Source organism: Hetaerina americana, unplaced genomic scaffold, assembly GCF_022747635.1.
Source record: "Hetaerina americana unplaced genomic scaffold, ioHetAmer1.1.p SCAF_1, whole genome shotgun sequence".
In the NCBI taxonomy this organism is placed as follows: Eukaryota; Metazoa; Arthropoda; class Insecta; order Odonata; family Calopterygidae; genus Hetaerina; species Hetaerina americana.
In genome coordinates, this window is record NW_027286069.1 from 41,341,037 (window position 1) to 41,353,392 (window position 12,356).

General features: G+C 34.8%; 3 protein-coding genes across 9 annotated transcripts in view; 2 read left to right on the forward strand and 1 right to left on the reverse strand.

Moving 5' to 3' along the window:
• Nucleotides 1-6,124, reverse strand: part of LOC139690950 (proton-coupled zinc antiporter SLC30A5-like) — a 56,095-nt gene extending 49,971 nt beyond the window's left edge. For 2 of the 5 annotated variants that reach the window (XM_071588640.1, XM_071588613.1), the window contains exons 1-2: nt 5,836-5,936; nt 5,386-5,624 (exon numbers count right to left, since the gene is read on the reverse strand). In XM_071588640.1, the coding sequence (XP_071444741.1) occupies nt 5,386-5,624; nt 5,836-5,844 (248 nt within the window). In that variant the 5' untranslated portion in view covers nt 5,845-5,936. Of the gene's footprint in view, nt 1-5,385; nt 5,625-5,835; nt 5,947-6,024 lie in introns of those variants that run through there. The other 3 variants (XM_071588622.1, XM_071588632.1, XM_071588606.1) reach the window with 3 other exon arrangements.
• Nucleotides 6,095-7,322, forward strand: JTBR (jumping translocation breakpoint protein JTBR). Of its 3 annotated transcripts, none has more exons than XM_071588675.1 (5): nt 6,095-6,165; nt 6,590-6,666; nt 6,739-6,890; nt 6,973-7,066; nt 7,160-7,322. In XM_071588675.1, the coding sequence occupies exons 2-5, from the start codon at nt 6,611-6,613 to the stop codon at nt 7,320-7,322; spliced, it is 465 nt and encodes a 154-aa protein (XP_071444776.1). In that variant the 5' UTR covers nt 6,095-6,165; nt 6,590-6,610. The 3 variants fall into 3 exon arrangements, with proteins under 3 accessions (XP_071444776.1, XP_071444769.1, XP_071444782.1); XM_071588668.1 differs by having other exon boundaries at nt 6,103-6,165; nt 6,508-6,666; XM_071588681.1 differs by having other exon boundaries at nt 6,105-6,165; nt 6,587-6,666.
• Nucleotides 7,323-7,482: 160 nt separating this feature from the next.
• Nucleotides 7,483-9,313, forward strand: LOC139690971 (glutathione S-transferase C-terminal domain-containing protein homolog). Its single transcript, XM_071588654.1, has one exon. The coding sequence runs from the start codon at nt 7,483-7,485 to the stop codon at nt 9,259-9,261; it is 1,779 nt and encodes a 592-aa protein (XP_071444755.1). The 3' UTR covers nt 9,262-9,313.
• The last annotated feature ends 3,043 nt before the right edge of the window (nt 9,314-12,356 follow it).

A 12,356-nucleotide genomic window follows, 5' to 3' on the forward strand; every position in this document is an offset into this window, starting at 1 on the left:
TATATGTCCGAATATACGATAACTTTTCATAAAACACTATGGTTTCAGGCTGTACTTAATGGAAATATTTACCATCCATATTAAAAGATATTGTACTTCTCCAGAGACTTTTTTAGACAGCATTTGTGTGTTGGTTATGAAGTATATATTGCAACATCAGTTCATATTTACAACTGCGAATTTCTTGAAAAGTGAGATTTACTCTATTTTCAATCTTTCCACATTTCAAGAAATCACATGGAATAATATTTCAGTTTAATGCAATACCATATATTTTTCAAATTAAACTAGAAACCTGGTTTAATTCATGATTCTGATGATTAAATGCTTTTTGTTTTTATGAACTTTTAGAAAGGTGTTCTGTTCCAAAAATTATTCAGGTGATATTAATATTTTGTACAGCAATTTACTCATACTTCAGGGTAAAACTAATTTTAGGGAAAATAATTTTACAAAAACCTGATACTCTCCAACGTTTTTTTAAGAAGAGTACTAATTCACACAGAATTTACAATTCCCACATCGCCTAGGTCTATATCCTGCCAAATATATGTTCAGATCAAAATAGCATAACACTGAATGCAATGCTTATTATTGTTTTATTTACTGCACACCCTGTTCAATTTCACTTATTTCTTTCTTGAAATTTTGGGCAATATGTGTGCTTACTGCGATACTACAGGTCACATTAAGCTTATTACCATTTTGATAGCTAACCACCATGATTACCCAAGCAATGAAGTAGAAAGCCATGTAGCCAACCAGACTAACATGCTATACCAGCCCTATTTATTTCTAAATAGTGTTAGGAAACAGAAGAAAACGGGGAATTTTTATGGTAAAGGAACCAGGTGGTCACTGTAATACTGAAATTTGGAATCTCATATAGTCATGCCCAGAAGAGTATTCATTCTTTCACTAAATTTCTTTTTAAGTCATAATATGGAGGATTAACATATTTAAAACTGGAATTGGCAACTTTGATTTCTCCTTTTGGGGGGAGGATTTAGAGACGCTGAACTATTTAATGTAAGGAACTATTATATCTAGATCTTTTGGAGGTAATAACAGGAGATTTTTATAAAAGCTATAATAGAAGGAGACTACTACTGTATTGATAGCTCAAATGTTATTGCACTGTAAATTAGTGTTTTCTGCAGTGCAGTGAACTGATAAAATCTATGGTGAACTGAACCTATCTGAATCTATGGTGCAGTGAACCGATAAATCTATACTTTTCTTTAGATCAATGCAGAGCATGTCATCTATCTAAGCTAAGATTTAAATTCCCCCTAACTTGAATAATATTGCAGGGAGCTTGGTTACAAAAGCAAATAGTACATATTTCAAGTATATTCATATGGTACATAGTTACCACTAACTAATGTGCAATAAGAATATCAAATGAGTTAACTCTTCAAATGACCTCAGTCATCAAGGCACCTAAAAAACTAAAATAAGTTAATCCTGATAACACAGTTTGATAACAGTAACAAATAATGATTACCAAATATTGAATCAACTCCCTTTCCTAGTCACAAACCTGCCAAGCAAAAGATTAAATACCTCTGGATAACTGAGAAAACAACAATGAGGTTAATAACAATGAGAAAATCAATAAACAGAAGGTCATGTGGCAGAGAAATTAAAATTATGCACACATGAAAATAAAGTGACATCTACAAATAACCATCAAAGCTTACCACAACATGAAAATAACACATATCATTCATCAAAAAACAAAATCAATGGAACTGAATAATTTGATTAAAATTAAACAATGCAATATTTTCAATACCACAGCCAAAAAGACAATATTGAATCCAATTCCAATTATAATAATAGTAATATCGACCAAGTACATCATTAACACAGCACTTACAAATTTTATTTAACATTAACTCTTGCTAGAGTTCATTAATTTTAGTATGCATGCATCAAAAACACTAATATCAAATGTTTAGAGCAAGTTTAAAGTGATAATAATGAAGTGGGAGAGCACAATATCAACTAAATAGCAAGGAAATAATTATTAAATGTACACCATGCTATATTTCCTGCTGAAGAGTCATGGCTAGGCACCACAAGATCAGACTTGATTACATACATAAATATTGATCACACTAGTTCAGAAAAAAATGCTATCTTTAGTGAAACTTCAACTTCAGTGAAAGACAGTACAACCAAGGCAGGAGTAAGTGCATAAGGGCCATCAAGGATTAACTCAAAACTAACAAGTTGATCATCGACTTTAAAGTTACAAAAGTGATCAAAATCCCAGTGTAGACAAAATATTTTGTCAGAGATCCAAACTCCTTGACCAAAAAAAAATATTTTCTCAAGCTTTCTCATGCTGAAAAAACCTCCCGATTTCCAAGCCCTTCAAGTCCTAAATTTTGAACTCGTTGATCAGTTGTGGTACTAACCTTTTTTCTCATAAAATTCTGTTGGTTTTATTGCAAAAGTTACTTTCATGGCATGCTTTCTACCTTTTCATTTACATTTATGAATATTATCTTCCATGACTTCCTACCCTTTCATCCAGAGAAAGGAAAGAGAGCAGTCACAATTTTCAACTTTTAGTAGCCAACTACTTCCTGAGAAATATAAACAGTGGCATGCTACATTTAGTGTATTAATGTAGTAAATAGAATACTAATGCTCATATGGGTACGTGGCATGAAGCACTGCTACCTATTTTGTTACCTTAAATTTTCATTATTTAAAATAGGTACCTTGAATTTGAAATTTTTCATGGGTAGCTCACCTCATCACTAATATTCAACAATCCTTTCATTGATGATTATTCAAATTCATCTACATTTCTTCTCTCCCTTCATATTTCTTTTACCTCAACCATGAGAGAAATGCTGAACAGATCATCAAAATTGTCTCAAAGAGAACCTCATCTTTGCTTCTAATCTCATAACAACTTCCTTGATTGCTAATATTTCAATTGGAGTAAAACAAGGAGCATAAAATTTGACTTTTTTAAGTTAAAAATGTGATAACTGAATTTCACTATAATTAGCAGGTAAGTAGGAGGCCTGGTCACTGGGGCAAACATAAAACCACTCTTTGTGTGAAAGAACATATACAGGAACTATGAAACACCTTTGAGAAGGTATTATTATTTTCTTACATTATTGCAATAAATTCAAGTTTGGAAACAACCCACTTTCCTTTGAGTTTTGATATAACTATCAGTCAATGCAAAGTGCAGGCGAGAAAGTGAGAAGGGATAGAAATTGAGGAGTTTTCGTGTGGGTGTCAACTACAGAAAACTGATTTATGATGCAACCCACTTCTAATACACTATCACAAGAAATATCGTAAGCCAAATTATCTGAAGACTATCATCTAAATTAAATCCACATGAAATCTTGCCACAAAACTTGTGGCACTAAATAGCTAGTGAGTTGGCTGTGTGGGATTTCTATCACAGTTTTCCATTAAGCTTATCCATGCTACAGAGCCTTCAGAGCAGAGGAGTTTACCTCTAAATGACTTTACGGAGAAGAGAGCAAATAGGGAATCAGGGCTAGATTTAAACAGGAATTAGTTACTTTTCCCTGCACCTAAACACTTCCCCTTACCCTACCTCTCCAATATAAACAAATGATTTCTAGGTATCTTTTCACCCATGCTCCCACAAGAAGGTGCACACTCTCCAAGGTGAAATTAAGGTTAATGTCCGAGAGTTTATTTTAGCATTTATTCTTAACTCACACACATTGTTTCACTATTTTCTTCTTATACACACATATGTAATACACAATATGTCATAACCTGAGATATGAATCCTATTAAAATGAAAATGTATTCAGTGCATTCTACATATGGTAAGGTAGATTTTGAACAGTCCCCAAAGACTGTACTATATTCTACCTAAGGAAAACTTCCTCCTGTTTACCCTACATTATTTCTTATTCAGCCTTAGCCTTCACGCTGCCTAGAATGACTCCTCTCCCTTTCTCTATCCCACTTACTCTCCATCTTATCAAAGCCTTCAATATCCTTCTATCTTTCAATATTTCCTTCATTTACAATCATTTTCAGATTGCCACTAGTGACACCCTGTTAGCCCACGAAACTTATAAAATTATTTATTTTCCTCTCTGTCCAACTTATTTACTTCACTTGCACCTATCAAAAGTTTCTATCTCCATCCTCATTCCAATAAAGTCTGGCTTAAAATCTAAACAGCACAAATACCATAATACAAGTAGGCCAGGTAATTGACCAGTCAGAAATATACCAAAGGGCAATGAAATAAAAGAAATGATATTACTATCTTAAAAATCAGAGTTTCTCTAAAGGTAATAACAAATATTAAACTGAAAACGAAGCTCCCCTTCAAGAGTCAGACCTTTTTAGCATGTGGCTATATCACAGATTTTAGTCAACAATTGGGTAAGTAATCCAGATGAAATGGTGAAATAGAAAACATGTCTATCACATAATTTCATCTCATGATCACACACTTAAAGAGACTCGAATTAGACTTAATATGGAAATAAAGGAATAGTAATTTTTGCTGGCATCTTAAAAAATTAAATTATGAAATTCTGCAAACATAACAACTTGATTTTAGCAACTTGTTACATTAAGGGACATTTATGAATGTGTTCAAATTAAATGGGGCTTATCTGAACAAGACAATGAAATACAAAATCAACTAAAAAAATGATCATTGTAATTTATGGAACCTAAGATTGTGCGTGCGAAAAATATATTTTTAAAGATTATGGTCACTACGGCTAACACAAATGATTCTTAAAAAAACACTGACCATCAAGATCGGTCAACTTAAGAACTTGTGAAATGCAAACCAAGACTTTCCAGCAGGGAATGCAAAAAAACGAGCGAAATATACACGAAATCCGATATTTTACCACATTTTTATTAATACATTATAGGACCTAAATGCCTACGTTATGAATAATAAAAATAACTACATTGTTTAATCATTAGGCTCTTCAGGAATGAGGTCGGGAATAAAGCGTTCCTATTACCTAAGTTCTATATATCTCGAACCCAATATTACACATACTAAAATTTGGCTTCAAATGCATTGAACAAATAACATCAATGAAATATCAAGTATGTGAAAATATCCCTTAACGTAATTAAACAACAATAATTCGCCGAGAGAGCATTCATTACGAATAACAACCCAATTCTTTAAAGGATATGTTCAATGCTTGAAAAAGTTAACCCGTAACCAGTTTAGCATGAGTTAGAATTCTCATAAAAATACCAGAAAATATTTTTAACTGACTGAATTAACACAGTGAATAGGTAAAAATCACTGAATGGCATGGGGATTTCAATACTTGGCTTGTAAGAAAGAGAACAAAAACATACAAAATCTATAGTACTTACACCAGCTTAAGAATGCAAACTAGTGGAATAACGTTGAACACTTTCTGGAAATCATAAGACAAATAAACGCCAAAGCAGAGTAGAACTTTGCTGAAAACCAGGATACTGATGTACCAACTAGATTTCGTTGGATGATAAATCGCTCGTGAAGGGGAAACGTCCACGCAATATCTACCAGGAATTCCTTTCATACTCCGAATAATGTAAGCTCTCCGAAAAGATAACTTTTCCAGTAGTTTCTGTGAGAAAAATACATAACAATTAGTTCATAAAAAATATTACTCTGGTTGATATACAGACTAATATGGGCAATGGTTCCTATAGGCCTATCTCAATAACTCAAATATTGGAAAGAATAAGAGGTAAGGATGATTAAAACTGAGTCGTAAGCAAGTGCAATGAAACCAATGCCTGAGCAATAGAGTAAGTAATTGCTAGTTTAAATTTTACCGGGTACATACGCTTACTATGGCTCTACTTTCCTATGCTTGACAATTTTGATGCTCACCAAGCCATAGAAGCAAATGAAATAAAAGCTACAATGGAACTACCTTTACCAGTTTGCTAAGAAGAGCCAGTGATTACAATTTTTTAACACAACAGTAAACAAAGTTTACGACTGAAATACGCGATTTTTACCTTCTTTTGATTCTGACGAAAGTACGCTTCTATTCACGCGGATGCGCCATATTTTAAGTTTTCAATAAAGATGGTGTTCGCGCGAACGTCACAATGCAAACTCGAATGCGCAATTTTGTGAAAAATCTATATTGACATAAGGTAAATGATGTACTTCCACTCCAAAATTGGCTATATATTCAACCTAAAGAATTAAAAATAATTTTATTTCTCTATAGTTTTCGGGTGCCTAATCAATAAAAAATATAATAGGGATTATTTTCTATTAAGTGGATTCTACTCTTTCACGCATTGCACTTATCAATTGACTTTCCATAGGGGTCGTTGGATTTTTCATTTTCTAAAGATATATGTGATCTGCTATTATTTAGTAGAAGATTTGGATGGACAATTGTGTGCAAGTGCCGTTTGAACGAAATAATTGAGTTACGTAATTAAAAAAAATTCTATGTAGGCTAACTTATTTGTAATCCGTTGACGTAGGTAATATATCCAGCATGAGATAATCTACGTGAAGAATTTTCTATTCACATGTTCGAAATAAACCATTTATCTGTTTGAGAAGAAAGACAGCATTTTGGCAGACATGATAGAATCCTGCTCTAAAAGACGAATGCTATTGGCTGTCACGTTTCTTGGAGGGTAGGTAATTTGAATGCATTTCTTGATTTGCCAGCTTGTTCTGTTTCTGTAGAGAGTAATTATTCATTTCAGGCTTACTTCGTTAGTTCTTGTGGTCGAGAGCCATTGGACTAATGGTAGTAAGAAAACTTACCCAGAAACTCTGCTAAGAAATAACTCTGTGCTGTCATCTTGTTGGTTAAAAGAAGAATACGAAATTGTGGAACCGTGTCATCTTTGTAATGGTAGTAAATCCTTTGCATTTTAACGTTTAGAACATTTTTTTCCGTTTTGGGTTAAGGTAACATTCTTATATTTAAATTGCAGCATTCGAAATAAACAGCTTAAGTGTTCCTGCATGTCTTCTGACTCATTACAAAGAAGTGATCAATTGTAATACTTCTGGAAGAGTCCAAAGAAGGTGAGTGATATCCCCGTAGAAATTTGAAGATGTTTTGAATTAATATAGTTAGTGTTATTTTCTCTCCTGAATAAATTTAATTTTTCACATCAGTTGTGATCGAGTGGCATGGATTGAAGAGCGAAACTTCTGGATATTTGAAGGCCTGATGTTGGTGTTAGGAAGTGTCTCCATCACAGCTGTTTTCACGAGGCAGAAAATACTGGATCATAGAGTCTTGAGGAGGTTACAAAGGCAGCTCGCGAGCGGAGTCTGATATTTATTTTAAATAAAGCGCGTGTACGATTTCTATCAAGGAATTATTTCGGGTAATCATTTTGAAAAAAGACAAATTCAATTTTACGAGCAACTATTGTTATGGTTAGTGATCTTTCCAAGGTGAAGGACTACTTTTGTAATTTATTTCTCATAGAAAAATGGATGATGCATATCTAGTTATTTTCAAAGAGCCTAAGGCAGGTTCTAATATTGTATTAGTACCTTTGGAGACACTAATATCACTATATGCCATGTGTTATATGAAATGCAGTTCTATTGCTCTTAAACTTGTTTTGAAAGCACAAGAAGGAGAAGTGCCTTTTGAGGTACACTTGCCAAAATGTTCATTTGAAGTAGTAGCAGAACTTCAAGTGCCAGTTGCAGTGCAAGACTGTGTTCTCCCTGCGTTGTTAGTTTGCAGTCCGATTGGTTCCGTATGTGTCGCAGGATTATCAGCCGTTCTTCGACAAATTGTGAAAGCAGAGGAATGCATTCACCCTTCCTTAAATTTCCTCCTAGGGTTCCGTGAAGGTTGTTTATCAGCTTGTGCTGAATCGTCTTTGTGGACTAAGTTTTGTGAAGTGGATGTGCCCAAAGCTACAAAAGAGTATATGTTAAAAGTAGAATCATCCGTGACCGATGAATTTATTTTACCCGCTGATTTAGCTCGATTTGAGCGTCATATGGAACAGCCCCTCAGAATCCACAATATACAGAAGCAAAGGCAAGATTTTGCCAAAGGTGTTGCTAACTTAGGCAATTTTCAGGAAGGATTCACTTTCTGTAGTGAAATAACTAGCGCCACTGCAAATCCAAAAGCACAGGAATTGCAGCATAGGTTTGCTGAAAGTCATACTTTAACTCTTGCTGATATAATACTATTTCCGTGTATATATATAATATTTGAATCTGCTAAAGAGATACCACTTCAAAATCATGTTCCTCTTGTGAAGCAATGGTTAGAAAGAATGTTATGCCAGAATAACGTGGAAGAATCTGCCAAGATTATAATTATGAAGTCAATGCCTTATGTTGATTACAAATTATGTTCTTTACCTCATGTTCCCTATCAGAGTCTTTATAAAAGTGACCCTAAGAGGTACAAACCACGTGCAAGATTATTTACAAAACAGGATGAAATTGAAGCATCTCTCAAATTAGTGTCAGAAATGGGAGTGACTGCAGACTGGTCTATGAAGCCTTTTGGAGCAGATATGGAATGTGATTGGAGTTTAGTGCCACTAGATGCTCATCCATTAGGAGGCAGTCTCCCTGTCTCACGCTCTGAAAGGAAACAGCAACAACTAGAGAACCTTGTAAAGGCAGTGTTAAAAGTTGCCAAGCCAGGGAAAACTATAGTTGACTTTTGCTCTGGAAGTGGTCATCTTGGAATTGTTCTTGCGTATTTTTTACCACTTTGTCGAATTATACTTCTTGACAATAAGGATGAATCATTGCGAAGAGCAAGGGACAGAGTTAATCGTCTTGGGCTGTCAAATATTACTGTTTATCAGTGTAACCTTGATTATTATAAGGGTGAATTTGATATTGGGGTCTCCCTTCATGCTTGTGGAGTTGCTACTGACCTTGTCATCCAAAGGTGTTTAGAACAAGGAGCAGTATTCATTTGCTGTCCATGTTGTTATGGTGGCCTTAGTGATAACCATATTGTCACCTATCCACGTAGTATGCTGTTTAAAAATTCACCAATGACAGTGCGTGAGTACTTAGTGATAGGACATTCAGCAGACCAAACACATGGTGAAGATAATAGTAAGACAGAGCAAGGCAAGCAGTGCATGGGCATAATTGACATGGATCGGTGCATTCAGGCAAAGGAAAATGGTTATGAAGTATATCTTTCGAAACTTGTTCCAGAAACTTGCACCCCTAAAAACAATTTGTTAGTTGGACTTCCAGAAGCATTTACTTTATGAAAGATATATGTCTGATACTCTTAATAATTTTTAATAAACTGTGATTTTTAAATTTTGGTGTTTATTTTTAGCATAAATCTAATGTTAAATTGAATGGTAGTAATTATTTCTTAGTTATTGGTAGTGAGTACTTTAAGCCTTCTAAATATTATATGTGAGACTTAACACGGTCTTACAACAATGGTCATGGGTTACATCCTTGGCATGGTGGAAGGGCATGTATGTTCGCACATGTGATGCCATAGTGATAATGAAGTCACTAAATATAAAATGTGGAACAGAGTGGAATCAGAATATATTTCTTAATTCATACAATAAGAGGTTTACAGATGATCATCTTGTTAAAGCTTCCTTTGCTTAATGTAAATCTTTTTATGACTTCTCTACTTTTATCATTTCAGAATACTTAATTTTTAGTTGATCACTGAGATTTAAAGAAAGAACCGAGCTAGTTTGCGCAATCAGGGGTGGTCCCCGAGTTGTTGGCTCTCCCCCATTCCTTTTCCGTTTTTAGTTACTTAAGGTAATTTATTCCTGGCCAAGAGTACCGCACAAGGTGGATGGCTCGCATTCCCTAATTTATGCAATTGCTACCTCTACACTTCTATCACTTCCTACATCATCAAATTAATATATACCATTCTTGGCATACTCTGAAAGCTCACAGACTTAGATTGTTCACAGCAGAAGGAATTTTCAGCTTGAAAGCAAATCACAACCTTATAGTAATTAAGTAAAAAGGATGATCACTCCCCTTTTGCAAGATAGTTGATGCAAGTGAAAAAGAGGTAGCACAAATGGTACATCAAGTGAAAATATTTATTTATTATTATTTCCTCTTGTTATTTTACTATGATATTATGTAAGTGAAGGGTCAAGTTATAAGAAAAACTTAGGACTTCTTTGTGTGAAATGTTTGTTTTTGTGTGCAAGCTTTGCATAAATGAACAAATAGTATTTTCCAGTGTGTCTTTAAACAAAGGTACACGGTATGCATATAATCTAATTCTGCCTTTGAACCAAAAGTAAGGACAGTCAAAATAGTGTTTGAATTAAAACTTTAATTATTAGTTTTCTGATTGTTCCAGGGAAAGTGTCTATTAAAATGATGGATAAAAGAATATAAACGTAAAACCTAAAATCAGAGTAATCAACCCAAAGGTTGGTTTGATAGGCAAGAGTAGTACTCACCTACTGCCAAGCCCAACAGAAATTCACACATGAGGGTAGGGGGGCCAGTTCCTTTCCCTGTTCCATCTGTGGTTTCCCAGAAAGATTTGATATTAAAAAAATTACAGCTAGGGTGAAGGTGAAAGTGCCCAGAGGCATCCCTCTGATCAATTCACAAGGACTAAAATCTTTATGAAAGTAACATTTGGGAAAATCTGAAGAGTGCAATTTGTTTTATGCCTGGTAAAGAATGAATAAATTAACTGTTTGCACTTGAGCAAGTACTTGAGAAATGCAAAGTTTTGAAGGAGAAAATTTATTGCAAATTCATTACTGTGGAAAGCCTCACAACAGGTTATTATGGGAAGAGTCAACCCCAGCCGTACTCTTATAAATAGGTGAGGGAAATAAGAGAAGATATATGCCGTAAATCAATTCAAAAAAGTTACTTAAATAAAAAATAAAATGAATATAATAAAAATACTAAAAATAAATAGATAACGAGAACGGTTATAAACAAAATATATCTGGCTAAGGTTCACCAGATAGCATTGACCCTCGCCTTAGTCAAACACTCAGCAGTTGGGGGCTAACGAGAGAACTATCTCTGCGCCAGCTGCCCGAGGGTCACACGTAATGAAGTGAAATAAATACAAATTAATCAGCGAGTAACAGTACTAACGTCAGAAGAGATTCCAGGGTAGACCTGTGAGTTTTGCAAGGGTTAAGGCGGCTTCGCATACCCAAGCGAGTGATTGGTGGGCCACTGGCACAGAGGGAACCTCTTGAAAGCCCTGGTTGTGAGTGCCTGCGGCTAGCAAGGTTCAATGCTATCTAGTACATCCAAGCTAGAGAGTGCATGATTAATTTGCTCTTATTATTATTATATTACGTGTGACTGACCACTGGTGCACAGGGAAACCTCTTGAAAGCCCTGATTGAGTGTGAGTGCTTGAGACTAGCAAGGATCAATGCTGTATAGTACATCCAAGCTAGAGAGTGCATGATTAATTTTCATTTATTATTATTATATTACATGTGACTGACAGGACACTGACGCACAGGGAAACCTCTCGAAAGCCCTGATTGAGTGCGGGTTCGAGTATGTGATTAATTTGTATTTATTTCACTTCATTTTGTGTGACCCGCGGGCAGCCGGCGCAGAGATAATTCTCTCGTTAGCCCCCAACTGCTGAGTGTTTGACAAAGGCGAGGGTCAATGCTATCTAGTAAACCTTAGCTAGACATATTTTGGTTCTAACCGTTTTCAGTATCTATTTATTTATTTTTAGTATTTTTATTATATTCAATTTATTTTTTATTTCAGTAATTTTTAAAAATTGATTTACAGCATATAACTTCTCCAATTTCCCTCACCCATCCTTTGCCTATTTATAAGAGTATGGCTGGGGTTGACTCTTACCATAATATTCATACAGCCATAGTAACTGTTCGCTTTATGCATCTCAACAGGTTGAAGAAGTAGTCTGTGGAAGGTTTTCAGGGTATATGGAATAAATAAGCAGATATAGAAGGGATGTGTGCAAATAATAGGACATAAATAGGAATGAATGGAACCTTGAGTAACTGGTTTCAAATTAAATTGATGTAGAACAAGAATACATTAACCCACCATTGCTGTTATTTTCTTTGTGTGTGTTAGTGTTGGTGACAGATGGTTAATTGCACTAGAGATGAGTAAGATATGTAGGGTTACTGTGGATCTAAACAGACACATTCTTCTCTTTTTTCTAAGATGCAAGCAATGCGGTAATTCTCTCATAGAGTCCAGAATTCACACAGCGAGCATGGAAAGCTTCTGAGATAGAATGGATTTGAGGGTACATGCATTTAAAACAAAGATAGTTTAAGCTGTAAGGAATGGGGAAAAATGATATCATAGTGGGTATAGGGGTGAAATAAAC

What these genes read in the sequence shown, in the direction of transcription:
- JTBR (XM_071588675.1), top strand. Translation starts at nt 6,611, where the DNA reads ATGATAGAATCCTGCTCTAAAAGACGAATGCTATTGGCTGTCACGTTT. An exon ending in GCTGTCACGTTTCTTGGAGG is followed by an intron (nt 6,667 to 6,738) that starts GTAGGTAATTTG and finishes TATTCATTTCAG; the next exon opens with GCTTACTTCGTTAGTTCTTG. An exon ending in ACCGTGTCATCTTTGTAATG is followed by an intron (nt 6,891 to 6,972) that starts GTAGTAAATCCT and finishes TTTAAATTGCAG; the next exon opens with CATTCGAAATAAACAGCTTA.
- LOC139690971 (XM_071588654.1), top strand. Translation starts at nt 7,483, where the DNA reads ATGGATGATGCATATCTAGTTATTTTCAAAGAGCCTAAGGCAGGTTCT.